Consider the following 27568-nt stretch of genomic DNA (forward strand, 5'->3'; position numbering starts at 1 on the left):
ACTGCCTCATTTCCATATTTGCACATACAAGAAACCATCTCATGGTATCCACTCAAGGGACTTCTGCAACAGAGTTCTATTTCGTTTCGTCTCCAGCCCTTCTGACCTCCAGATCATGCAGAGATGAGCCTGGATCACTGCTCAAAAAATAATTTTTTAATACAATTAACAGTCTGTAAAGCTCTGCTGTAAATCAGATCACTGGAATGAACTCAGCTAGGAAATTACCCTTTTGTGAACAGTTATTGCTAACTTCAGTGACTGAAACAGGGAGGTGAACCAAGACACAGAGTACAGTGTGAATGGGTAGTGGTGACAGCAATAAAAATGAAGACCGTACTTCAACAGAGCATAAGAAGGATGCTTTCTGTCACCTTGTTCCCTCTGAGAGGTGAATAATTTGCAGAAGAAGAGTATTTGGTAAATCAATAGATGCTACATGACAGCAGGGAGCAATCCACGGTCACTGGAAAAGGAGTTTATCTTTCTCCTCCAAGGAGATGCACAAGAAGCCACCACAAGGACAGTCATGTGTGGCAAGATAATGCAAGTGACACTCTTGGGAAAGAAACATGCCCTTTCTAGGATGAGCCCCAGCGGTGCTGGCCTCAGCCAGCTGCAAGGTCTTCAGGTGGCCGTGGCAGCATCCTTGTGGGGCCTCACAGGGGCTGCCATCAGCCTCAGTCCCTGAGGCCTGCAAGGTTTCTCTTCTGTCTGGAAAGATCCCACATCTTCATTTCCCCAAAATCCAAACAGCAGGTGAGTGCTGTGCTTCAACTCAGAAAACTCTTGTTGCAGTAGATTTCCACCCAGAAAATCTTATTTATGAGGAATATGAAGAACATGTATTCTACATACGAAGAACAAATGATCGGTGCCTTTCCAAAGATCTCAGTGCACTGAGAGTTTGAGCTCTTTGAAAATCTGCCTGTGGCTCTCTCTGTGGCAGCTGCAGCTCATTGAGCTCTTTGAAAAATGAGTCCTCGTGTATTTCCCTCAATGCAGATTGTGTTTGTTTGAAATCTGGCTCCATTTCTATTTGGTGAGTTCATGAGCAACGTAGAAGTCTAAAATTCATTACCTTTCAAGTAAGTTTAACTTCCTTTGAATATTTTACTCATGAAGCTCTTTCACAAATTTACCCCATTGTGCAAAATTAAGGAGAAATACATTTGTCTCTTTTCTCATTCAGAGGCTGGGTAGAAGTTGAGAACTGAAAAAAGCATCTATTCAAAGTATCTGTGGAATCTCTCACTGTCCAGCAGAAAAGCACTGCAATGCAGAAGCAGGGAGACCTGTGTTACTCTATTTATGACTGCCAGCAGCCTGTAAAGTAACTTCATGCCAACCACTCTTTTTCTGCTTGTGCATGAAGGTTAACCCTGGTGAAACATGGGTAATGGTGCTTATCTTCCTTTAGAGAGAGACCTGAGAGCTCAAAATGAACTCTCTAGCAGAGGTGCCTATGCTCGTAGAAATACCCAAATGTTTTGCTTCCTCAGGGAAGACAAAAGAATTCATAATAAGCAAAACATCTCATTATGAAAGATGCATATGCAAATTATGCAGAGACAAAAACGTCTCTGGGAAATATCCTCAGTTACTTTTAGGAACACTTGCTGGCAGTCTGAATAAGGCCTGTGTTCTACATGTTGGTAGCAGGCACGTAACTCAAAGGAGTCTACTAAGTCTAACATAAACAATGAATGTTTTTATAATTCAAACTGTATTTCAGGCTTCATGTGATCTGTTGGGCTTTTTAGGGGTTTAGTTTTTTCCTTTTCTTCATGTTTTTTCCATTTCTCATTCTCAATGGCCAAAAATGTCCTAAAACCAGAAACCTGTGTTTATCAATTGTAAAAACTAGAAATATGTAACTTTAGACTTGAAAAGCACCACGAAACAAAGTAAATCCCCTTACAAAGAGGAAGTGAATCTTCTCAGAGGTCACAAGAACATCATTCATCACTGGTGGAGATGCCTGGGACACAGACTAACCTGCATGCACTCACCTCAAAAGAAAAGAAGCACGACCACCACAGCCTGCTGGACAGTAGCAAGTAGTTCCAGCAGTACTTTCCCTTTCCTGGCTTTGTTCCCTCCACTATGTAACAGCATGAAAGATTTCAGTGTAGAACCATTTAAACTGTGATGAATCATGTCTTATTGGCTCTTTTAGAGGGTTTTTGGCAAATGCACCTTTTTATTGTCCATGTGGAAGATTAAAGTCTAGCAATGAGAGCTGGAGCTGTTCATGCTCTCAGAGACAGATTTACAGATCCCAGAGTTTACCATTCATTTTGGGGCAGAAAGGGATTGTAGAAAGTTGCCAGACATGGGGATCCACCAGGATTACACTGAGTGGCTTCTCCTTCGATTCCAGCAGTGTCACTCTATTATAAAGCTTGGAAATCAAAGAGGAGCTCCTCTGATCAGTCTCTCAACAAACATGGGGGAGCTGGAAGAGGTGTCCCATCACACAACGTGGCCAGGCTGCTTTGGTAGCCCCACAGTGTCTCCCCATGCCTTCAGCATGTGTCCTGCTGTGCTGTGTACCACACTGTCCCTGCCTGGACTCTGCCACACCTGGCAGCTTGCACTGAGCTTGTCCCAATCTACCAAAGTGTTTCCATCTGTGCACATAGATCAGGCAGAACTGGTGTTTTTTAATGGTGGTATATTTTTAAAGGCAGACTTTTGCCTGACAGGAATAACAAGAAATCTGGCTTCTATTCCCTTAAGCTCTCAGCACAGCACTCTCTCAGGTACTCAGTTTGAAAACATATGTTTTCCACCTACTTAAGTGTACACATAAGTCCATTGTTGACTGAGAGTGAACAGCAGTGAAGCAGCTGAAAACACTGACCTGGGTCACAAGAAAGAGGCAGGAAAACAGCTCCCAAAGTCTCCTTTTTATAATCCCATTCTGGGACACGGCTCTCAATTGCAGTGATATTTTCCAGATCATATTCTGGAATATTTCTTTTCTCAACAAACTGCTGATCACGCTTTTATTGTCCTATGTCTGACTCAAACCACCTCCCCCCTCACTCCCAAGCCATTCTAGCCATGGATAAAACATTCTTTTGCCCATAAAAGTGAGCACTTGCACAGGGAAATGTAAATCACAGCTTCATTTAATTCTGCAGGCCGGTTTCCAAATTAACTGTATTTCTCTGCAGTCCTGAAAGTCCTTGTATATAACCATAAATCACCTATCTGTTATCTAGCAGTAAGGCATCAGTGCTGGTTATATATTAATTAAGCTCTAAGAAAGCATTTTCAGACTGTTACAACTTAGTAAGTTTCTCTCTGCTGTGTTACCAAAGTTGTGTGTATGGTGGGTATCCCATAAATAGTGATGACTGCATCGAATGGTAAACTTTGTCCTTTGCTATCGTTGTCTCCAAATTAAAACATAAACTAAAAGCGCTCAGAGTTCAGGCTTGCTTGGCTAACTGCAGGTGCACAGTGCTAATACTCATTTGCTTTTCTTAACTATATTGCTGATTTTATCTTAATTGGCTTTATTCAGCTCATTTGCCCTGGGGGATGAATTTGGCTCCTTATCATTACGCTCCTTCACTGGAACAATGAATACCAGAGTGCAAACAAAGTGCGATCTCACTTAAGAGGGCAGAATTGCTTTTCTGATCACACCATCCACTGCACGGAATAAACGAAGCTTTGCTTGAGGCTGTGACTTTCGTCTCACGAGGTGTCAGAGAGCAGGGTTGTGGGGTTTTTTTTGTTTTTTGGTTTTTTTCATTGAAAGAGTTAACGGAGGTTTTCTCTCCCCGTGTTGCTCCTGCCAGGCAGTGATGGGATCGTCCAGTAGGTGGCCGGCATTCCCCGGCTCTGCTCCCGCGGAATGAGTGCGCTCGTGTCAGCCAGCCCGCTCTCATCATGGGAAGCCGGGGAGGAATTGACGTCCGGAAGATCCTGCCTATAAGATCGGAACCGTCGGAGGAGAGGTGCTTTTCCCTCACTTTAAATCCGGCTGTGGAGTGCAAGAACTGAGAGCTGCAAGAGTCGGGGAATGCAGCGTGACGGCTGCTACCAAAAGTTCTCGCTGGTTGTAATTCCCTTGTTTCAGACTCTGCTCTGCTCAGCAGAGATGATGCTGGGAATTTAGCTAGCCTTCTTGCTGAAAATGCCTCCCACTTACTGGTCTTTGGATGTAATAACTGGCCTGCCAGAGCTGAGGAGCAGCTAACGGCGAGACAAGGCAATGAGGAAAAAGCAAGTTCCAGGATTCAGACTCTGCTAGAAGATGTTCTTTCAGTTTACAGAAGCAGTACAGTTGAGCAATGTGTGGAGCCTTTTTCTTCTATTTATTTTTGATATGTGTCACAAGGTGATATGACTTTTAAACTCTTATGACTGTTTAAAGCAACCAAGAAGTGGGAAAATTAAAGGAAAAAAAAATTTTTGAGGATTTTCAAAGAAAGTCGTCTTCCGAAAAGAGGAAAGCAGGGCAATGGCATCTGGGGAGTGCCTACTTCTGGACCTGGAAACTGATAACTTCATCCTCTACAACATCTCTGCCAACCAGAGCGCAAATCTCTCCGTCCTCGGCGACGAGTGGTTCTACCCAGCATTCCTCTACGCCATCCCCACCATTTACGGGATCATCATTTTGATAGGCCTTATCGGTAACATCACTTTGATTAAGATCTTCTGTACTGTGAAATCCATGAGAAACGTCCCCAATTTGTTCATCTCTAGCCTGGCTCTGGGAGACCTGTTGCTGTTAGTGACCTGTGTGCCTGTGGATGCCAGCAGGTACCTTGCTGATGAGTGGCTGTTTGGCAGGATCGGATGTAAGCTCATCCCTTTCATACAGCTCACTTCTGTAGGGGTGTCGGTCTTCACTCTCACTGCTCTCTCAGCTGACAGGTAAGCTTTCTGCTGCAGCCTTGATTTTGTAAAATGCACAGTTATGAATGGATCTTTTCAGGTAGAATTGCTCATTAGAGGCATTTTTAACCTAGCATTGGACAAAGAGCAACTTCACTTAATTTCGAGTGCTTATGAGCACAAAACTTGAGGAGTTTTGTGAATGCAGGTAACTTTTTCTAGGTTAAACTAAATGTTTGTGCAGTTTAGCAAATAGACCAACTTAATTAAAAGAACACCAAGAGTGAGTCAAGCCCAGGGAGAGAAAGCAGTGATTCATGAAGCTGAACTGAAAGATAACGCTGTTCAAAAAAAGATAATTGATGCATATTTTATGAAGTGTAAAGGCACTGCAGCAGCAATTTGAAGTGTAGTTAGAGTTAATTCTTTCTAGTGTCTTACTTCCTTACGGCTAATCACAAATGAGGCCATATTTCATGAAATGTGTTCAAAGTATTCAAGCGAAGATGCCTGAAGTCAGGCATCTCAGTTTGCTGCAGTCAGTATATTTCTCTCTATTAAATGTTTTACTGCTTGTTCAATTATAATTGGTCTGCTTTGGAAACTTTGTCTTCCAATAAAGTTTGGTGAAAATAACATGCAATAACTATGCTGCTTTAGATCGTATGAAAAAAAAGTTCCATTTCTGCAGGTGGTACAATTTTAATAATCCATCTCTGTTTTGGATTTCTGTGAGGATCTGTAAAATTATCTCAGAGCATTCAGATTTAAATTCAAAAGACTTTGAATCTGAATATTGTTTTGAAGCATTAAGCCTTGCTTTCCAAAAAGAATGTAGGTACTTACAGGACTGTTGTCTGTTGTAGGAACTCCTGTGCCCATCGGAGAGGCCAGGACATCTTATTCCTAGTACTGGCAATTCAGAAGAGATGTGGAACATTATGACTATGTTAAACTTAGGAAATCTCACAGAGGTAGTAATATTTCTGGTGAGAAAGAGATCCTTATAATTTTGTTCTGCTCAAAAAGTCCTGAGGACAGTTTCTGAGTCACAAAGAAGTGGAAATAGCCTTGTGTTAAGCAGTGCCTTGCATGTTGTGCTGTGTCTTTCAGCCTTTTATTTTAAAATAACAGGCACTTTATGCTCAGTTTTCAGGGTAGCTTCAGTATAAAATGTATGGGGTTTCAGTGAAAACAGATCACCGTGTTTCAGACACACAGAACAGCCAATATGCTTTCTAACCACAGCAGCTCAACTCCTCCATGATAATGTATAGAAATCATACTGTCTGCCCCAGTAGCAGATGGCAAACATGGCAATGTGCAGATAGAAGTCTTCAGAACATATACAGAACATATACATATAGTGTTGGCAAAATGGGAAAACTGCACAATCACTCAAGAATCACCTGCACTTTGTGACAGCTGGAACCTCACTGTTCTAAAGAAAATTGTAGGAAAACAATAAGTGTTTCCCCAAGAAACTCATCTTTCCAAAGCAGTCCTCTAAGTTGTTCTAAAAAGCATTTGGAAAAGAGAGATGTGTCATAAAGGCGATATATTAGAGAGATTTGTTGCTGATTGTGCACTGCATAATGTAAATACTGCAAATGCTTTTACTGGGCAGCACATAAATGGTGGGTTTTTACCTGAAACAAATCAGCAACACAAGAAAGAGCAGCTGTGGAAATGTAGGTTTTGGTGACCTTAAATTCTCAACTTCAGCTTAATCTGAATAGTGTTAATTCTCATGCTGCACTGGGGAGTGGAGAGGGAGGGGGAAGGGAAAGAAAAAGTTACAGCATTTTTCGTGCCACTTGGCCATAATGGAGATAGTCCTGTGTAAAAGAAGACTTTGTGTTCTCATTTTCAAGTGATCATTTCACTGTCTTTGAATGCATTTGTTGTCCAGTTAGAAGGAGATAATAAAAATCCTACCTTTATTATGTCTACGAATCTTAACTGCTGCTCACTGAACCACAAATAGGTCTTATCTATGTTTACTGAAGCCTTTGTTTTGTTATATTAACAGCAGTGCCGGAATCGTTCTCTTAAAGAATAATGTGGTCTATATTTTGTCAGCTCACATATCAATATTCTATTTTTATTTTCTGGAAACTCTTACCCTGAACTCTGAGACCCAATATTAATCATGTCAGAATCATTAAGAAAATAAAATGTACAGGGAAAACCTCCAAGATGTGAGTTGGCTGTGAGCAGCATGATGATGACAGCCTGGGTCTCTGGAGGGGCAATCAGCATTGGAGCGAAGAGATGCTGACCCTGGAGCCTGTAGCAGTTCCATAGCAGACCACATCTGGGGTAAGATGTGGCTTTGCAAGTGGGGTGCTAGCCAGCTCAGCCATACAGGGAAATGTCTGTAGAAGCTAACAGGTACAGTGGTGACTGTATCAGGAGTCCAGGATGTGACACTGTTCAGACACAGCTCATTTCCCTTGGCTTCTTCTGTCTGAAGGAAGGAGCCCCTCCAGGGTAGTCAACAAGATGTCTCTGTTCCCTGGAGAAAGATATCTCCAGAGACAAGTTGAATCACTGTGTTGTGATCTCTCCCTCTCTCCATGGGGATAGAGGAAGCCTTCCTGTTTAGTATGGATTACATGCCTGTATGTGAGGAGGAGAGAGATTTGGCATCTCTGAAATCAGAAATGTGTAAAGAAAAGCACTGGAGTGTGATGCAAGTGTTCCCAAAGTGTTCACCTGTTCCCAGGTGAGTACTGAAACACAGTTTGAAAATCAGTGGGTAAATGTGTTGAGCAAATACATGATGAGGGAGAGGAGTGAGATGAGTATGCTCAAACCATCTTGGTTGCTTTGGATCCCCTTCTGAATTTGAGGGGCCTCGTTTTAGTACACTGTGCTCAGCCCACACCATGGGTTGAAGGATGTACCTTCCTGAGGTAGACTTTCGCTCTTTCCATCTCCAGTTCATCATGCATTAAGTAGGGTTAATAACACCAAATCTATCATCTCTTGATGACTGTAGAGGCTGAGTTCAGTGTCAGCCTCCATCCCAGAGTACCCACAGCAGCTCAGTGGTTTGACCAGCCACGACCCAGAGGTTACACAGAGGATTGGTTGCTCGTTTGCAAACCTTTCTCAATGAAAACTCTAGCTGCATTTACAAGAGCTGTGGGAGCTGACTGCAGGACTTTTCCTTTGAGCCTGACAAATTCACCAAGCAGCCAGGGCAGGGTTAAGTCCTGTGATGTCCTTACAGTCGCCCTCCAGGAGCGATAAGGCAACAGGGCTAAGCAACAAAGCAAGGAAACAAATAGTTATGCTTGTGTATGCAGGTCTATGTGCTTTACAAGGGCTCCAGATATTGCTGACAGGGGAATTACATCTGTCTGAGCAGCTCTTCTGCTCTGTCAGGACAGCAGATTTCTTTAGCTGCTCTTCATCCCTGCAAAGAGGGAGCATGAGTTGGCTTCCTGCCCTACTCCTGTGTAAAGGGAGGTACAGAGGTGCACAAGCAGTCACACCTGGGCTGCAAGCCCGTGCAGGAAAGCTGGCTCAGCAAGTGGCAGGAAATTAAGGAAAATCTTTGCACAGTAAGAGGAAAAGCAGCCCATTTAATTACCCTTGTCATGGGAGATGTCTCTATTTAATTGACTGTTTCTCACCTCACTGACAAAGTTTAGGCATTTGCATTTAAATTACCCAAGCTGTCAGGCACCAATCATACTTGCCCACTGTTTCACTGAGATAGTAAAAAAAAATCGAAACACCACAGTGTTCACGCAGTGAAGCCTTCCTGAAGTAATGCTGTTTTTACAAGCACACAGCAGCGTGTGTAAAGCATAATTGGAGTTTTCAAGTGGAATCTTTAGTTTAAGCACCTCAGATTATCCAGATTTTACTGCTGGAAAACTGCAGGAATGCCTGCTGCCTGAAGCTGCTGCCGGCCAGTCAGAGGAGAGAGTGGCATTTAGCATGGGGAGACACGTGGGACGACATCACAAACTGATGTCAGGTGGCATACCTTGCAGAGACAAGTTGCAGGCAGCAGGAGTTGCAGTAGAGGGGGAGCTCCAAGAAATGGAATTAGGACATTAATAATGATGAGGACATTAATAATGATAACGACTTTTCAAAATGTTGCCCTCACTGCTGGGATGTAGGGATGGATGCAGGGTTGCAGTGACGCTTCCCACTGCCCTGGTTCCCTGGGAGTAGATCACAGCTGAAACCACCTGATGTTACTCTGAACACATATATCAGTTTGTTTATGTAAGAAATAAAAACCCACACAACCCTTTTCTTCAAAAAAATAATGATGGTGGAAGGAAAGAAACAGATCCAGGCTTTCTAGAAAGATGTTTCTGAATATACAAAAACTTTGCTCGTGGACTCATCCTTTTTCTGCTTTGGATGTCTCCAGCTCCCACCTTTAATAATTTGTACAATTCCAGTGAACAAGTAGTGTCTATATGTAAGGCCATTTGTTCCATTTATATCTCCACAAAAGGGAGATTAGGTGTGCTATCTGAGAATAAAGCTATGGAAAGCCAAACTGATTTCATGTTGTTGACAGGATGAGAGGTAAAGGCCTTAAGTTGCAGCAGGGGAAATTCAGATTCAATATTAGGAAACATCTATTCTCAGAAAGAGTGGTAAGGCAGTGGCACAGGCTGCCCAGGGAGATGGTGGAGTCACCATCCCTGGAGGAGTTCAAGAAACGTTTAGGTGTGGCACAGAGGTACATGGTTAACGAGCATTACGTGATGGGTTAGTTGTTGGACTACATAGTCTTTTCCAATTCTAATGATTCCATGACTATTTTGGGGCAATTTACTTGTGTTGCAGTTTATTGTGCAGCCTCAGGATGCTTTTAAAATGGTTACTGAGAAATGACCAAGACAACCCTCAGTGTGCTCAGTGCAAATAAGGAGAATGATACCCCTGTATGCATATTTTGGATCCACTGACATAATCTTACCCAGAACATCAGTCCTTCCATACCAGAGAGGAAATCCTGAGGGGCTTATGGTGCCATCCCCAAGACTTCCTCCTCAGTGAAGCACTGGGAGGCACCACTGGATCCACGCTGCTGTTATGGTGGCCCTGCCACTGCTCTTCCTGTGCTAATGGCAGAAAGTATGCTCAGAGATACATGCTTTGTTCAGATGTGGAGTCCTCAGTACAGGAAAGACACAGACCTGTTGGAATGCATCCAGAGGAGGGCCACAAAAATGATCCAAGTGATGGAAAACCTACAAGGACAGGCTGAGTGAGTTGGGGCTGTACAACCTGGAGAAGAGAAGGCTCTTGGGTGACCTGATAGTGGCTTTTCAGTATCTAAAGGGGAACTACAGGAAAGAAGGAAACAGGCACTTTATCAGGGTCTGTGGTAATACAACAAGGAGAAATGATTTCTAGCTTAAAGAAGGTAGATACAGGCTGGATACAAGGAAAGGGTCTTTTTTAGTGAGAGGGGTGAGGCACTGGAACAGGTTACCCATAGATGTGGTGGATGCGTGTCCCTTTCAAGACGAGGCTGGATCAGGCCCTGGGCATCCTGATGTAGCTGTGTTATCCCTGTTCATTGCAGGGGAATTGGACTGGATGGCCTTTAAAGGTCCTATCCAACTCTAAGGATTCTATGATTCTATCTCTTTCAGCCAATGCACAAAGTCTTAGATCCTGTGTTGCTGGCCACTATGTCAATACAATATAAACACTGTCAACACCCTTGTTTTTAGTTCTCATTTCCTAAGCTCCTGCATCCATCTGTACCAAGAGAAACAGATCAACAGCACAAACTTTCTGAGTATTTTGATTAGCCGGAGCAGATGGCTAAAACACAATATATGCAATTCTATAACCAGGAATTAGAGCTCCTGTTCATATCAGTGAACTGGCACACAAATCCGAGGCTAGAGTCAGTAATAATGTGTTGGAGAGTGTCAATATTTAAGCAGTCAAGAGGAAGAAAATTTGGATTGCCTATAGTTTACATTTCAGTAAAATCTGAAATCCCCAATCAGTTGTCATGGTCCCACAACATGAGGTGCTGTACACACCGTTAGCAAGGAGAGCAACTGGACATGGAGAATGTGCCATCAGCTTTCCCATCAGCATAGGCATTTGTACTTGGTGTTCAGATGTGAACAACAGCCTGGCCAAAAAGAGCAGAAGCTGAAAAAGCTGGCTTGTGTAGCAAAGTGAAACATCCTACAGCTGCTTTGCTTGCAGACAGCCTCTGCAATAACCTGTTTTTATTTTGAGGAATGTCTTGAGAGAGAGCCCAGATCCCCCATGGATTGCCTCTCACCAGCACCACATCCACATGCCTAGTTCACTCACATCATGTGGGTCACCAGGGGTTGTGAGGTCCTGTCCAAGCTTCTCTCTGCAACAGGCTCTTTGCTTTGCTCTTGTATCATCTGATCAGTTCAAACAGGGAATTTCAGAGTTCTGAAACCAACCTGTGCCTTGGGCAGAAATGCAGGTGGTGCCTAGATCCCTGCAGCAGTGGGGCACCAAGAGGCATCCAGTGTTACCATATTTGTGTATATATTTGCTGTAGAGAAAGGCAGAAAAGCTGGCGTCACTCGCAGAAAATTACCTTGTCAACCCCAGGCAAGGGATCAATTTAACCAGAATGCAGAAATGTGCCAAGCATAGAAGTGAAAAGCACTGCCAGATCTCTGTCCATCCTGTCCTTGCTTGTCCTCTGCCTATAGACTATGCAGCTCTGTAGGAAGGCAGGACAGAAGACAGCACCATGGCATCCTGAGAGCCCAAACTGTTTCTTTGTAGCTCCAAACAGTTCTGAAGCATGAGATTTAGTCATGGCTGTTCAAATGATACAGAAGAGCCAGAGAGGCAGGAACTGGGCCAGCACTGATAGCTCCAGCCAACCATTTCAGCTGGTCTTCTCACCAGCACACAGAGGCTTCTGCACATATAATGGAATTTGGATTAAAACAGATCATCTCAGTGACACTGCAAAACTTTCTAATTATTCTAACAAAAAGTGCCTTTTTCCTGTCATTGCTCTTCAGTATTGTTATTCTCATTGCTTAGAAATTGTCATATTTCAAATATAAATTTGTCTGACCTCTCACTATTGTGCCTTTCTCAGTAGAATGGAAATATCCCTTGTTCCTGCTTATTTTTTCACATGAAAATACCTTCATGTGGTGATCAAGGCTTCTTGAGAAACATCATCCAGCTAGACTAATTTAAAGCTGTGTTCTCTAATCTCATCTCCTTTTCAGAGAGACTGTTCAAAATGCTTCCTGGTGTTTGACATAGAATCACGGAATTATAGAATCATAGAATGCTAAATCACTGAACCATTAAATCATAGAATGGTTTGGATTAGAAAGGACCTTAAAGCCCTGGTGGGCTGCCCTCCACCAGCTCAGGCTGCCCAAGGCCCCATCCAACATGGCCTTGAATGCTTCCAGGGATGGGGCATCCACAGCCTTCTTAAAAGCATATAGTAACACAGACAGACCATTCAGCATGGTCCTACATGCTGTGAGGTGCTGGAGGTACCAAAGGCACTATCACTTCCATGATGCTATTAACAACCTAATTTACAACAACAATCAAAAATAGTAGTGGACCATTTAGCCCTACCATGGCTAAGCGTTCGTAAAAAGTTCATAAAAGTTAATAAGGAGGTGATGGTCTCCTAGACATTTCTTATTGCCAAGGCTGCAGAAAGGGCAGAAGCATTAGATAAGCATAGCTCACTGCTTTTTACTTTCTAGTTCATGTGCTGATTGCACTAAAGCCTTGACACCATGAGAACGGTGTGGGACACTTCATTTTGTCAGGTGAAAAAGAAGCATTCCAAAGTCTTGGTCCTCTCTTCCCTTAAAAGATTCTCTCTTTTTTTTTTTTTTCCCCTGCTGTTTGTTGTTGGTTTTTTTTGTTTGTTTGTTTTTGTTTTTTTTTCCCATGATCTGCTCACTCGAGTGTTTTACATACTATTTTGCACTTGTAGGAGTTAAAATGGCTTCTGTTAGACTGTGGCTGTTTATCCCAATGACTCTGAAATATTTCTTTTACAGTCTGGTTAACAACTGTGCCATCTGCAGACCTTCCCAGAAGAGGTTTTATAGTGTGCCCAGGGCACCTGATAAACATAATAAATAGCACTGCAGCTAGAGCACCTTTTCAGAACCCAGACTAGAAATGGTTCCACTCACTGTTACCTTCCTACTGGCATATTTGGTGACCCACTGAGGTGACCCTTGTGCTGTAGGTCCCCACCAGCTGCAGCTCCCCTGTCTTCAACCTGTACATCCGTTTTAAACCTTGCATGAGAGGGTGGCAGAGATTGTAAAGGCATGTGAGAGGGGACACAATGTAAACCAGTGCTTCAATTCTTGGAAATTTCTCCAGTTTTTCAAGATTTGCAAAAAATTTTAGCACCAGTTGTTCTCTGGCTCTTTCCTTCATTACTCCTAGGTGAAAATTAATCAGGCCTGCTAGTGTGAAAATGTTTTATGCTGGCAGATGTTGGCTCACATCTTCTTTAGTACAGCTGGTGACTTTTCTACTACAACTGTAGCTCTGCACACATGCTGCAAACACCTCCTCCACATTTGGTCTTAAATACCTAGCAATTTCCTCTCACCCTGTCTCCATCAGTGTTCATATCTTCACCATTTAATGATTTTCTTTTGTTCCTGGTGTATTTAAAAATGTGCATTTGTCTGTCACACAGTGACCTTTGATATTTTGTTGGCTCCTCCAGCTTTCCTTATCAGACACCGACATTTTTAAACTCCAATATTTGCTGTCATTTACTTTTGCTTTTTTTCCCATCTGCTCTATATTGATTTTTTTTTAATTACTTCTTTGAGGTTTTAGTGTAACTCCTCATTTTCTCTCACTCAGAGCAGTTTTTTGCCCTTAACAGTTTTCTCAGGGCAAGGTGGGAATGATAAGGAAGGCTGGGGTCAGCTACTGATGTATCATTAGTATCATCCACTTTACTTTTTCATTTCCAGTTTGTTGTATTGACAAGTACTTCTACAGGCAGGAAGCCTGCTACTCCTTTTTTTTTTTTTTTTAAAATGTACTTTTTCCACAAGACAAATATAAGCACAGCATGGCTGCTATAGGATCAGAAACTGCTAATTTGTATAGGTCAGTTATGCAGTCTGCTTTCTCTGTCAGAACAAAGTGCAATATTGATTCATTGCACATCACAAGCAGGACTTTTGGAGCTGAGAAACTGCCATTTTTTAGAAACTCTAATAGAATTCTGTAGCAGGAACAGAGATATCCAGCAATTACCCCATATATATACATACTTTTTTTTTTAAGAGGCTATACTTCAGGTTACCTTTTGTGCTTCTGGGAGAAATAAGATTGATCATCTCAGCCCTCCCTCAAACGGCACATCTCACATACAATTGCACGCATGTAGGCTGGTGCCACTGAAATGTTTGACTTGGAACCAAGGTTTTGTTTGGAGGCTTGACTGAGAATCACCTGCAGGGAAAATATATCCTAGGTGCAAAGGGATCTTTCTAAGAAGGGCAGCATTGCCCAGGGACACTCACTATTTTCTTCAGTGATCTTTACATCCATTTTTTCTTTTTCCATACGTATAGTTAATTTTTGAAATACTTTGTGCTCTAGACTGTCATGATTAAGAATAACACAGTCATTATTAAATGGTTAGTATGTAAGTTTTCTTACTTGCAAAGTGTAGTGCAATTTAAAGTTCTGCGAAATACTTCATCCTAATGGAGACCTCATACCTGGATTGAAATTCCCATCCATTCAGATTTCAGACTGATGTAGGAGTGCAGAGGTATATGGATTAAAATTTGAACACACACTTAAAAAGTAAGAACTACACCACTTTCATCACTGCATCTGGTTTCTTTCCATTTCAAATGTAGTTAATGGGAAGAGAAAGGAAACGGACTGTACCTGCTAATGCATGTAAGTCCATCAGAGATGTCTTTGTGCCTGTGTGCAATTTACTTAAGTTTTTAATAACAAGTGTTCACCCAGCAGTCATGCATAGTAATGATAAATTTACTAAGTATACAGAAAGCAGATAGACCTGAAATAGATTGTCAGAATGTGCTGATGGGTTCTGCAGTCCAGAAACTTCGTGGATTTCTACAATTATTTCTCTTCAGAGCTATAAATATTCACAGTGTTCATGGTGGAAACAATAAGAAAGTCTGGGACATTACATTTCTCATAAACTTCTTCTAATATTTATTAAGACTTCTTTGTGGTTTTCAAAATAAAACTTTTCTTTCAGCAAGGCTCCATATATTTCATTTGTGCAGCCTTTGCATAGCATCAACTTTTTCTCTTTAGCTTGAGTCTTTTTTACATGGTAATTGAGCCAGTCCTGCATATTATGTGAACAAATCAATAATGTAATACTAGCAGAACATAATTACAGATTTTCAATAAGGTTTTCATTCAGTCTGTTTGCAGGCCAAGACCAGATCAAGGTGCACATGGTAAGCTTAAAAATAGGAACAGATGAACTGTGAACTGTACAAAATTTCTCCCTCTTTCATTTAGAAGTGGGAACAGAAAAAATCTGGGGATGTGCTGACCAAGAGGCAGGTCTTCGGTCTCCCATCATTACAATAGGAATTGGTTGCAATTTCAGGAGCTCATTTTGTAGAGCTGGGAAGAACTCAAAGTTTTTACTTCAGAGCAATTTACATGACTGTTTTTCTAAGGTTTCAGTCCTTTCAGTCCATTCCAACTAATCCTTGCTTTTTATTGAAGTTTTAGGTTCACATTTGCCCAGCTTCTCAAATAGAGCTTATTTTAAACAGATCCAAAAGTTAGTAAGTGGCTTTCTCCTTCAGAGAAAAACCTGAAAGTGGATCTGAAATACAGCTAATCTTTCTGTCAGCCTGCTGCAGTCTATGCAGTGTGGTTGGCAATGAAGCAGAAGTGGGCCAGGCTTTTGAAAGTTCATTGGAACAATTTTCAGTGCGTTTCTTTCCTGAATTGTGATGAAAATTTAGGAGTAGGAGCCAAGAGCTCCTAGTAGGTGATGGTATTTGCAGAAAAAGTTCCTTGATTCTAAAGTACTCTTGCTAACCTGTTTTTGAGGGACACTGTCCCATATCCTACTAAGAAGGATATGGAGGATTATTTTCTCTTTATATATTTCTTGCAAGAGTATTTGCAGAGTCACAAGGTCCTGCTACATGCAGTATGACTTCATATTTGCCTTGGAAGGGATGTCACCAGGAACACCTCCTGCAGTTACTCACTTGTATGAAGAGCTGCCTGTGTTGCAATGAGGGAGGAAGATTTTTTCCCCACTACCACTGTCAGCAACTGCAGTCCCATGCTACATTTAAAAATGCCTCAGAAAGTGACATCTCCAAGCTTAAAAAAAGCTGCTTTGTTTGCATCTCATACTTTCCAGTTGTACAGTGAGGGATGTTATACGGAACATTCATATTAGTTTTAATTGCTCAAAGGGAAGGGGGAAAACATTTAAAAAAAGCAATCATAGAAGAGGAAAGAAAGCTAATGCTGCAACAGCACCATCTTCTCCACATAGCATGAAGGCACCTCCCTAGAAAGAAAGTGAGACATAAGGAGTTCATTAATTTGAAATCCAAAGGAAGCCTCCCATTTTCCTTCTGTTATTTTGTTGTTTTAATTTAGTTTTTGTAGCTGTGGTAGCAGGCAGCAAGTAAATTCATAGAATCATAGAATCACAGATTATTGTGAGTTGGAAGAGACCCACAAGGATCATCAAGTCCAACTCCTGGCTTCACACAGGACCATCAGAAATTCAAACCATATTTCTGAGAGTGTTGTCCAAACTTTTCTTGAATTGTTACTTGGGACCGTGCCCACTGCCCTGGGAGCTTGTTCTGCGCCCACAGCCCTCTGGTGCAGAACTTATTAACTGGTGAAGGTAGAAAGAAAAAAACGTGAAGGTTGCACTGGAGGTGACATTTTGGGGATAAGATCGTTACTCCTCCAGTGGAAGAGAAAATGCAGTCTTTATATCTGCATGTTTAGGAATATACAGGCAACATGACTTTGAAGGCAAAGGCTATTCATACTTCAGCTGGTGTGCATTTTCTTGTCTTAGCTGTGGAGCACAGAGATGGCTAGCACACTTTGTGCCAGCAGAGAAGCTGCATCTAGGAAACCTTAGCATCTCTTTGGACCCTTACCTTTTTCATGATGAAACTAAAAAATTAAAATTTAATTTAAAATTGAAGTTGTGGCTTTGGGACTAACTGTACAGTATTAACCGATGTTTGCATAGTCCAAGTTTCGGAGTACATTGCATGGTGTTAACATCAGTAACATTATTACTAACACAACGATAATGACACTGTATTTCAGTTTCTGTGACTTATTAACCTCAATGGGAAAGGTACTTACCACTGAAAGACCTTGTGCAAGTGCCACATTTAGGTGGTTTATTGTCACTTCAGTAGTCTCAGCTGTGAGAAAAAAAGTGTTCAAGGAGCTCAGAAGAGATCCTAAAAGACATCATAAGATATTTTTCAGCATTGTATGGTGAGGCATGCACTGGCATAGTTTTAAATTCTAGCTGTTAAAGAAAATTCACAAAAGTTAAAAAGTGGATTGTTGGGATTAGATTAAGAAGTGATCATGCATTATATGTCATTGAATTCTTGCAATAAATATGCTGTACCAGAACAGCTTTCAATTTCAAAGTACTATTGGTCCAAAGCTCTGTCAGTCCCGTATGGTAGAGATACCATTTTGCAGTAAGGAGTGATGGGTTTACACAAGCCCTTTCCATTACTTGGGTCACTGCACTGAAGCAACCCTCTGATCAGGCTTCTCCTGGAGACCTGAAGGCAGACCTGGAGAAGAGGGACAGCACTGGAGCCATCCAGCAGTTGAGAGGGTTACACATCAGGGTGAGTTCTCACAGCACCTCGTAGACTGCTAACAATCTGCTGTAGTCTTACAAATTGGTGCTTATACTAGCTAAAACTCTGACCTACAATATAGGCTATCCTATGATTGTATTAATTGCATTTCAGAAAACCTCATGCATAATTTCTTAGTGCGGGCTGAGGCTGGAACCATGAGACACAGGGACATGCTTGCAACCATCCTGAGCAGGTCATTGGTACCTTCTGTGCCAGGCAGGCTGCTAGTTAGCAAGCACAGTAGGAAGAGATAAGTTCAAAGACTGAGCAGTTGTAAAGGTCAGCATCTCTTTCTTACTTCCTATGAGATCAGCAGCTCAGTCATTTTCACCTGGGCTTTTTGACAGCTGGAGAGATTGGAGTTGACACAGATTCTTAACTGCCATCTTTTATTCAACTGAATCATCAGAAGGTATGCTTTTCCTTTTAAGTTTTGGTCTTTGTTGCAAGGCATGAGTCATACTTTTGGATTTTGGTGGCTGAGAAGAATTATTTAAATATATAGGGGAATTTAATGTGTAGGGGAATGACTTTGCTGGAAAAGGGTAGTATCATATCATTCAGAAACTCAACGTGAGAGCAAGCAGAGGTGATGAATACACAGCCACGAGTAGAGTTACTGTAGACAAACTGAGATTTTGATTAGATTATTCAAGTACTGTATTTCAAATATGGGAACGTCAAATATCTCAAACTTACTCCTAGGTTTAGCCATCTAAAATAGGTGATGAAACTTGTTATCTTACTGCTTGGTCTCTGCTTATGGAAAGCAGAGAAAGGGCAACTCCAGAGGACTTACCACCCCATTCCTCTCAGGTACCTATTTCTGAACTGAAGAAATCATCTCCAGAGTTGCCTCTTTCTCTCCACTGACTATAGAGGGCACCTAGGCTGATGCCCTGCACTTGACCAGCTGTAGTAGTTGAGATGTATGGTATCTCCATGGTCTAATGCAGACACAGAGAAATAGATTTGATTCATTCAGTTTCAGTCAGAACTCAGCTCCTTACCCTCAGTCTGTTCCTTTCTTAGGAGACAAAATAGCATGTTGTAAGGAGTTAAAAAAAGAAAAGGATCTAGGGGTGTTAGTTGACAGCCAGCTGAATGCAAGCCAGCAATGTGTTCAGGTGGCCAAGAAAACCAGTGACATATTGGCTTGTAACACAAATAGTGCAGCCAGCAGGAGCAGGGAGGTGATCATGCCACTGTACTCAGTACTGTTGAGGCCGCACCTCAAGTACTGTTCTCAGTTTTGGGCCCTAAGAAAGGCAAGAAAGACATGGAAGACCTGGAACGTGTCCAAAGAAGGACAACAAAACTGGTGAGAAGTAGGGAGTGATTGAGGGATTGTTCAGTCTGAAGAAGGGGATGTTCAGGGGACAGACCTCTTCAGTCTCTACAAACTGCCTGTAAGGAGGTTGTGGTGAGGTGGAGTCAGCCTCTTCTCCCAGGTAACAGCAATAGGCTGAGAAGGAACGGCCTCAAGTCATGCCAAGGGAGGTTCAGGTTGGATATTAGGAAAAGTTTCTTCTCCGAAAGAGTGGTGAGGCAGTGGCACAGGCTGCCCAGGGAGGTGGTGGAGTCACCACCACTGGAGATATTCAATAAATGTTTAGATGTGGCAATGGAGGACATGGTTAGTGGGCATGGTGTGATGGGTTGGCGCTTTGACTAGATGATCTCAGTTGTCTTTTTCAACCTCAAAGAGTCTACTATTCTGTGAAAATACATTTGCTGGTGTGTAAATGGCACATATTAGCCTTTTCCTATATCTCAAACAGCAACCTATCTCAGAAAACTGGAAGTGTTCCAGAGATGATAAGTTCCTGAGAAGCTGACCCCAGCTGATCTGACTGTGCAAAGCAGGAAAATGGTGCTCAGTATTCTGACAGAGAACTTGGCCACCATCATGTCCAGACAGCACAAAACCCACTACCAGTGGTAGAGATGCAGTGTCTGCAGGACAGGAGAGAGCCCTGTTCTCAATTGCACAGGACTGGCCATTTAGCAGGAAAGGTAATAGCCACTAGGACTTTCTTTGAGCCTGGGATTTTTTGGTATTTGAGAATTTGGGCATGCAACTGATATGAAGCTGATAGGGGACAAGAAAAGATTATCTCATTGAAAAAGAGAAATAGTGGTGGGCAAAATTGTGGAAAGGTTCAGGATAACATCTGATATATGAGCTGAAAAGACAAAGTCTGAAAAATAGGTCTAGGTGCTGTTCAAGACCAGTCTACCTTGTTGCATTTCTTAAAGATTTGCAACTAGATTATAAAATTCAATGTTGACTCTATCATTAAACTGTGTGCAAAAATAAGCTCACAAAGGATTTTCTGAGCCCCCCTCAGAAACCCACGAGGAGTAGCAGATTTTTCACTTCAGGAGCAACCAACACAGAAAGATCTTCCAGCATCCCTTCCAGCCCAAGGGGACTGACCTTCCTGCATGACTGCCCTGTGCTCTCAAACAGAGCAACCCTCTGCAGCCACTGTCCAGAACCAAAGCCAATGTGGAGAGGCAGAACTGATGAAACATAACTTGGGGGTGTGCCCATTGATCATCTGTAAGGCAGCTGGAAATGAAGACTCCCACCAGATCAATGCCAAGCAATTAAGCATTAATACTCAGATGAACACAATCACTGGAGGTTTCTGAATAAGTTAGCCCATCATAAAAAATGTAACGGAGATAGTCAACAAAATAATTTGATTCTATCTTCAAGCTCCTTAGGAAACATGCACCTGTGTTCCTACATCTGACAAACTACCTCTTCAAAACCTGTTTTTTCTTGCTTTGTTTTTCCTGTCTCACCTTTTTGTGCTTTTGACCTCATGATTTGCCTCTACAGAGAGCCCTTTGCAAGTAAAAAGTCTCTCACATCTTCTTCTAAATTTGTCATAGCAGGCTTTATAAAACATACTAAATGCCTAATTATCAGTGCCAGCATTCTTAGCCATTTTTAATCACGTTCTTTCAAAATTATGTTGTTTGGAAATGACATCTCCAATTAAAATGTACTAATAACTTGAAATGGATCAATTTTCTGTCTCCAATCTATTAATGTTAACAGAAATTTAACAGACTCTTTCTCTATATACTTCCATTCGTTCATGCTATTAGAAATTAATACTAGAAAATATTCTCTCAGCTGGCTATACAATATGCAAGAAAATCCCTGAAGTGATTACACTGACAAGCCATGTTGATGAGCATATAATAAACAGTTACAGAAATAGCTTTGAATTAAATAAATTTATGACTATATCGTAATTTGTTTTTATGTTTACGTTCTTTTGTGTTTATGTTCTTTAGACTTTACTGAAGACACTCAGCTAGTGCTTCTGCCAATTTTCTGGTGAAGCAAACTGCAAACTGAGCTGGTTTGGCTGCATTTTTTTACTAATCTGCCTGCTCATCCATTCAATTACTGCAATATTTGCAACACTGTATTTGTGCGTGTGCCATGGTTTTCTTCACCTGAGATTATGATATTGACCTGGAAGATTGTGCTTTTTATATGGCACCACTTAACCCCCATCCAGCTTCAGTGCGCAAGTTAAAGAAGTGCTAAGCAAGCCTGGAAAAACTGTTTGTCTACTGTAGCTGTATAGCTAGAGTAAGGAGGAATTGGAGATATTGAGAAGAAGCAGTTAAACAGAAAACTAATGAGAAGAGTGTTTGCAGTCCGTTAAAGGAAAATTCATCTACATGAGGCACCTGTGGAACTGTATGGAGAAACATCTGCAGGTGACAAGACGTCCAGATAAAAGAGAAAAGGAAAGGGAAAGGGAAAGAGAGAAGGAGGGAGAGAAAAGGAGAAAGGGGAAGGGAAAGATGATCAAGACCACTGCCTAACTACTTCATAGCTAAGCAAAATTTTAAGTATATTAACTAGGGCGTTGCACAGATGCCTCTTGAATACTTACAGGCATGGGGCATCAACCAACTCTCTGGGAAGTCTGTGTGTGACCATCCACAATGCAAATGTAAATGCCAGTATGTATGTTCTTATGTGTGTTTTTATGTTTTTTACAGAAAAAATATACAAATATAAGTATAAATGCATATGTAAATATATGTGTATGATGTAACATAGCAGGTATATTAAACACGATTTTTCTTCTAACTAGAAGCTGAATACATGTTTGTTCTGTAAATAGGGCAATTACCCAGTTAAATCAGTGCAGAACCTCATGCTTGCTGCCTCTGTTACACACAGAAAGCTTAGCTTGAGAAAGCATCAGAGTTTGCTTCCAAAAGGCCAACATACAGCTCAAAATGAAATGTGTGGCAAAGTCTACAAACCGAGTAACCCATCCAGTTTCCTTCAACAGAATCTGTCAGTGAGGTGTAAGCTGCTGTAACGCTTTTCAAGAGAAGTCTATGGTGGCATATCCTATCTTAACACTATCTGGACTCATACTTATTAATGTTGTGCAGCACTGTGCTTTGTTGGGTAAATGACAAATTAAATGAACCCAGAACCAATACACATGAAAGTGGATGGACTCAGAACAGGTGACACTGCTTAAAAATGAGAAATCTTTTGAAAATGGCAAAATTTAAAATTACAACCGTTTTCAGTCTTGAGTAATTTTTTTTCTGGAAAGTATCTGTTAAGTATGAGCAAAAATACAATGCCTTAGTTTTATAAATGGTCAGCATTGATGTCAATAAATAATTTATCTTTTTTTCTTTTTTTTTTTTTTTTAGGTATAAAGCTATAGTAAGACCAATGGAGATCCAAGCATCCCATGCATTGATGAAAATTTGTGTGAGAGCTGCTGTAATCTGGATTGCATCCATGCTCCTTGCCATTCCTGAAGCAGTGTTTTCAGATTTACACCCTTTCCATGACAAAGGGACTAATAAAACTTTCATCAGCTGTGCTCCTTACCCACATTCTGATGGGTTGCATCCCAAAATCCACTCAATGGCATCATTTCTGATCTTTTACATCATTCCTCTGTCTGTCATTTCAGTATATTATTATTTCATTGCTAAGAACTTGATCCGGAGTGCTTACAACATCCCTGTGGAAGGAAATGTGCACGTAAGGAAACAGGTAGAGACTACTTTCTTCAAAAGTCCACAATTCCCATGAACAAGTAAAGAGAGATTACATAGGAAAGTTTGCACTAAAGCAAACTGCAGCTGCTGTGCTAATTTTAATAGATTATCATAAACTATGTCACAACAGTAATCTTCTAATTTTCCTAAGTTCAGAGACTTTGGCAGGGCAGTTACCATGGCACAGCAGCGGATTCATGCCAATGTCTGGGAAGGTATTGACTAAGATGCAGGAGAAAGGATAAAGCTGGTGGTGGTGTTGTGAAATTGAAGCTGAGGGGTAACACAGTAGGAAACTTCTCAAAGTTTCTGTATAAAAAAGGACCTAGGAGAAAGATTTGCTCCATTAAGTAGTCTCTCTTCATATAGAGGGAAATTCTGGCTTTCCAGTTCAGTCCTCAGGGCTGTAATGGGACACAGCAACATCATCTGCTGGTGTTATACTATGCTGGGGGAAAGTACAGGCTGGAGATGGACTGGGGAAGTGGAGGCTGGAGAATGGTGACAGATGGAGGGTCGTCAGGAGAGAGAACTGAGTAGGATGGTGAGATGCCGGAAAGAAGGGATGCCTTTTAGAGGGGCCTCAACAGACTTGAAAGGTGGGGCTGGGTGAACCTAATCAGGTTCAACACAGCGAAGGACAAGGTTTTGCACTTGGGCCAGAGGAATCCCAGGCATCCATACAGATTGGAAGGAGCAGTCTTGAGAGCAGCCCTGTGGAGAAGGACCTGGGGGTCTTGATAGACAAAAAACTTCACATGAGCCAGCAGTGTGCTCTTGCAGCTCAGAAAGCAAATGGTGACCTGGGCTCCATCAGAAGAGGGATGGCCAGCAGGGTCACAGGAAGGTGATTGTCCTTCTCTACTCTGCTCTTGTGAGGCCCATCTGGAGTGTACAGGTCTGGAGCCCCAGTACAAGAAAGACAGAGAGCTGTTGGAGAGGGTCCAGAGGAGAGCCACAAAGATGATCAGGGGACTGGAGCACCTCCCTACAAAGACAGGCTGGGCTTGTTCAGCCTGGAGAAAAGAAGGCAGCGGGGTGACCTCATTGCAGCTTTTCAGTACCTAAAGGGAGCCTACAAACAGGAGAGGAATTAACTCTTTGAAAGGGTAGATAACAGCAGGACAAGGGTTTTAAGTTGAGGGAGGGAAGATTTAGGTTGGATGTCAGGGGGAAGTTCTTTACGGAGAGAACGGTGAGGTGCTGAAGCAGGCTGCCCAGAGAGGTTGTGGATGCCCCATCCCTGGAGGTGTTCAAGGCCAGGTTGGATGGGGCCTGGGCAGCCTGGTCTATTATGAAATGTGGAGGTTGGTGGCCCTGCATGTGGCAGGGGGGGTTGGAGATTCATTGATCCTTGAGATCCCTTCCAATTCTGGCCATACTGTGATTCTGTGATTCTGTGATGTCCTAACAGTTGTGCTGAAGTTACACATCTTGTAGAGGGTGTGATTGCAGTCCAGGCTGAAATCTCAGGAGAAAAGGAGAGGTCCAACTTCTTTCCCTGAAACCTTTCATTTGTTATATTTCTCCTCCTTAAAATGCTTCTTTTTCTGTGGTCTCCACTGGAGATGATGTTGATCAGAAAAGCCATCCCACTTGTTATATGCCCTCTAATGATCCAGAGTGGTCAATCTTCCAGTCCAGTAGGTGGTATCCTCAACTTTCATCTTGAGACTGATCCGATTTACCTATGTGGGACATTTGCTTTGGACTGATGCAGACTCTTAGCCTTCCGTTTGTACCCTTGAAATCAAGATTACCTTTGTTATTGTCACCCAGGAGTATTTGTTTTATTTTTTTTTAATTCCCCAAACTATCCCATTGCAGAGCTCACAGTCAGGGACTGCTGGGAGTTTCATGCTCTGGTTGAAAATGTGTTGCTGAAAATGTGTATACCCTACACAAAATGAGGTGACTTTGCTAGGATTTGGATTAAGTCCTGGCTTTCTACTGGAGACTGCTCACTCTTGCCTACTCCTTTTGTAAGCCTCTAGGGAGAAAAAAAGTCATCTGCTATGGTAAATCCAAATTCCGCATGAGTAACTGAATGCTTCAGATCAATGCATAACCTGAAACAAATCTGAGCCTTGGGCTTGTCTAAGCAAGAAAGCAACAACAGGATAACTCATTTCTGAACAACTTATTTGCCTTGACAGATCCCCTGCCTTTTAACTGAGGGGTTCTTCAACCAAAACTAAACTGATATAAACCATTTTTCAGCTGAATGATTGTCCACATAATTGCATCAGGCTGACATCTCCACCTCAGGATGACACGAAACAGTAATTTCATCTCCTGTAGCCTTCTGGTGTTGAGGTGAAACAAATGTGTTTTCTGCCCATGAGATGATGCGTGATCCCTGAAACCTTTTCTCTTTGTCTTTTCTGAATGTGTATAAATCTTTCTTCCCTGGAGATCATTTTTCTGCTGATTTAATGACCGTTTTGATTAGTGACAATAAAGTGAGTAGTAAAAGCAGCTCTTTCTCCCTTTAGTTTTGGGGGAAAGGTCCACAGAAAGCCAAAGGCCAGGCTACAGTTTAGCACCACCAGTCCATCATTCCTGTCTTGCAGCGCACTCAGGAGCTATAGGTCTCCATCTGAAACAACTGGTATTGATTTCTTTATTGTGTTGCTTCCTTTCTTTATAGTGCAGATGTGGCCTCAATAGCCCTGTATCAAATTAAGGATACATTTAAAAGAATATATGGCTTAGCCATGCAGAGCCTCTTCGCAAAGGATTTAATTTTCAGCCCTCTCTTTGGAGACATTATCACCTGGTAAATGTCAGTCCTTCCCAAGCACAATGGTTAATTTTCCGTTGGTGCCATTAGAGGGGCACAAAATAAAGTCAGAATGGGCACTTCAGGTCTCTCCTGCCTACTCCCTGCTTGCAGCTGTCCTGATCAAAGACAGGCCTTTGTCAGCTGCTGTTTCTGATCTACTTGTGCAGCTCAGAAGGTGAATGAGGATGGAGGGTGGCTGAGAGCCTGGCTTGGCACTGCTGCCTCACCAAGGCAGGAGCAAGCACAGAGGGGACAAGATTGGGGAAAGTTTTAGGCCATTCAGGTTATGCTCAGGTACAAGAAGCAGGTGACAGCAAATCTCTGAAAGTGTCTGGGAAGAGGCACAGGAAATACCAGACAGGAAAGCGTTGTGATCCTTGAAAATGTAGTGATGTCGTATCTTCACATTTCTGGCTATCGTCTTCCAGCCAGGAGTGTAGTCCAACAAGTGTTTGTGAGTAATGCTGTCCATCCTCTCCTTTTGTGTGACCTTTCTCATAACTCTCATGTTTGTCAGGAGGAAAGATATGTTTTTCAGTGGTGTTATCTTAGCATGCAGCATTGGTGGACAAAAGATCAGGTACAGTTTACCTCAGCTACCCTCAGCTGAGCAGTAACTTTGGGTTGAGTCCAAGCCTGCATGTGTAGGAAAACACAAATGTGACTTGTTTGTGTGAAGGTTATACTGCATGTTGGCTGAATCATGAAAGCACCTTCCCCTTGAGTAAATCCAGTTATGTTAAGAGAGGTGAACATACACCTTTCTCACCACCTACATCCACCTGCTCCTTTTGGCCCCAGCTCTTCCAACTGAAGGGTCTATATTGCTGCTGCCTCAGTGTTATCTCAGTGCAGTGTCCTCTGTTGACATCTCCAGCTCCTTCGGCCTCTGAACACCACACTTGGTCTTCAAAGGCTGTGAGCTGCTGGCAGCATATTTGTGTATGTATCCCACATGATCCTAAGGGAGAAAGTCCTGCCTCTGTGCTCTGTGAAATATCCCAGTCCCCTACTCTGTTAATAACAATATTTATAATACTAATAACACTAATAATGCTTTTTAATATATAATGCTTACATCAAATTATATATATATTGTATATGAGTAACTAGTGCAGGTTTCATTTGCTAACCCCTAAAGTGCAGCACTGGGGAAAAACAGCTACTTGCCCAATCTAGGGACTACTAACCTGCATCTCTTTCTTTTTCCAGATTGAATCTCGTAAACGCCTGGCCAGGACGGTGCTGGTCTTTGTGTGCCTCTTTGCCTTCTGCTGGCTTCCCACTCATATCATCTATTTATACCGGTCCTATCACTACTCAGAGGTGGACACCTCAGTGCTGCATTTTGTTGCCAGCATCTGTGCTCGGATTCTGGCATTCACTAACTCTTGCGTCAACCCATTTGCACTCTACTTGCTCAGCAAGAGCTTTCGGAAACAGTTCAACAACCAGCTGTTCTGCTGCAGAGCTCGCCTCCTCATCCGCTCCCAGAGCATGGCCAGGAGCACCACACGAATGACCTCCCTAAAGAGCACCAACCACTCTTTGGCCACCTTCAGCCTTATCAATGGCAACCACGTCTGCCATGAAGGCTATGTCTGAAACACATAGTCAGGGACAGCTGCATGGCATGCCTAGTGCAGCTGCTTAGTTCTGCTCTGTGGGGATAATGAGTAGTGCTAGTATCCATGTGTGCATGCAGACGTGTGTACAAGGAAGTCTGATGCACTCAAAGAACTCAGGGGAGCTGGAAGCATCCCACATCTCATCCTGGGCTGCAGCATGACTGGAGCAGCAAGTCATTAGCACCTGCCCGCAAAAGTTTTTTGGATGGGCTGTGTGGCTTCAAGACCTGATGCTTCTAACAGGAGTGAAGTGAGGGTCTCAAGATCAAATCTAGTTTGCCTCCGACGGTTCTTCAGCTCCTTCTGCT

At 42.3% G+C, this 27568-nt stretch overlaps 1 protein-coding gene across 1 annotated transcript; it reads left to right on the forward strand.

Annotated features, from left to right (window-relative positions):
- Positions 1-4480: 4480 nt before the first annotated feature.
- On the forward strand, positions 4481-27237 carry GRPR (gastrin releasing peptide receptor; the record flags this gene model as incomplete). Its single annotated transcript, XM_079540926.1, has 3 exons — positions 4481-4899; positions 22491-22842; positions 26845-27237. The coding sequence occupies 3 exons, from the start codon at positions 4481-4483 to the stop codon at positions 27235-27237; spliced, it is 1164 nt and encodes a 387-aa protein (XP_079397052.1).
- Positions 27238-27568: the final 331 nt, after the last annotated feature.

This window comes from Tetrao urogallus (genome assembly GCF_951394365.1).
Source record: "Tetrao urogallus genome assembly, chromosome: 1".
Lineage (NCBI taxonomy): Eukaryota > Metazoa > Chordata > Aves > Galliformes > Phasianidae > Tetrao > Tetrao urogallus.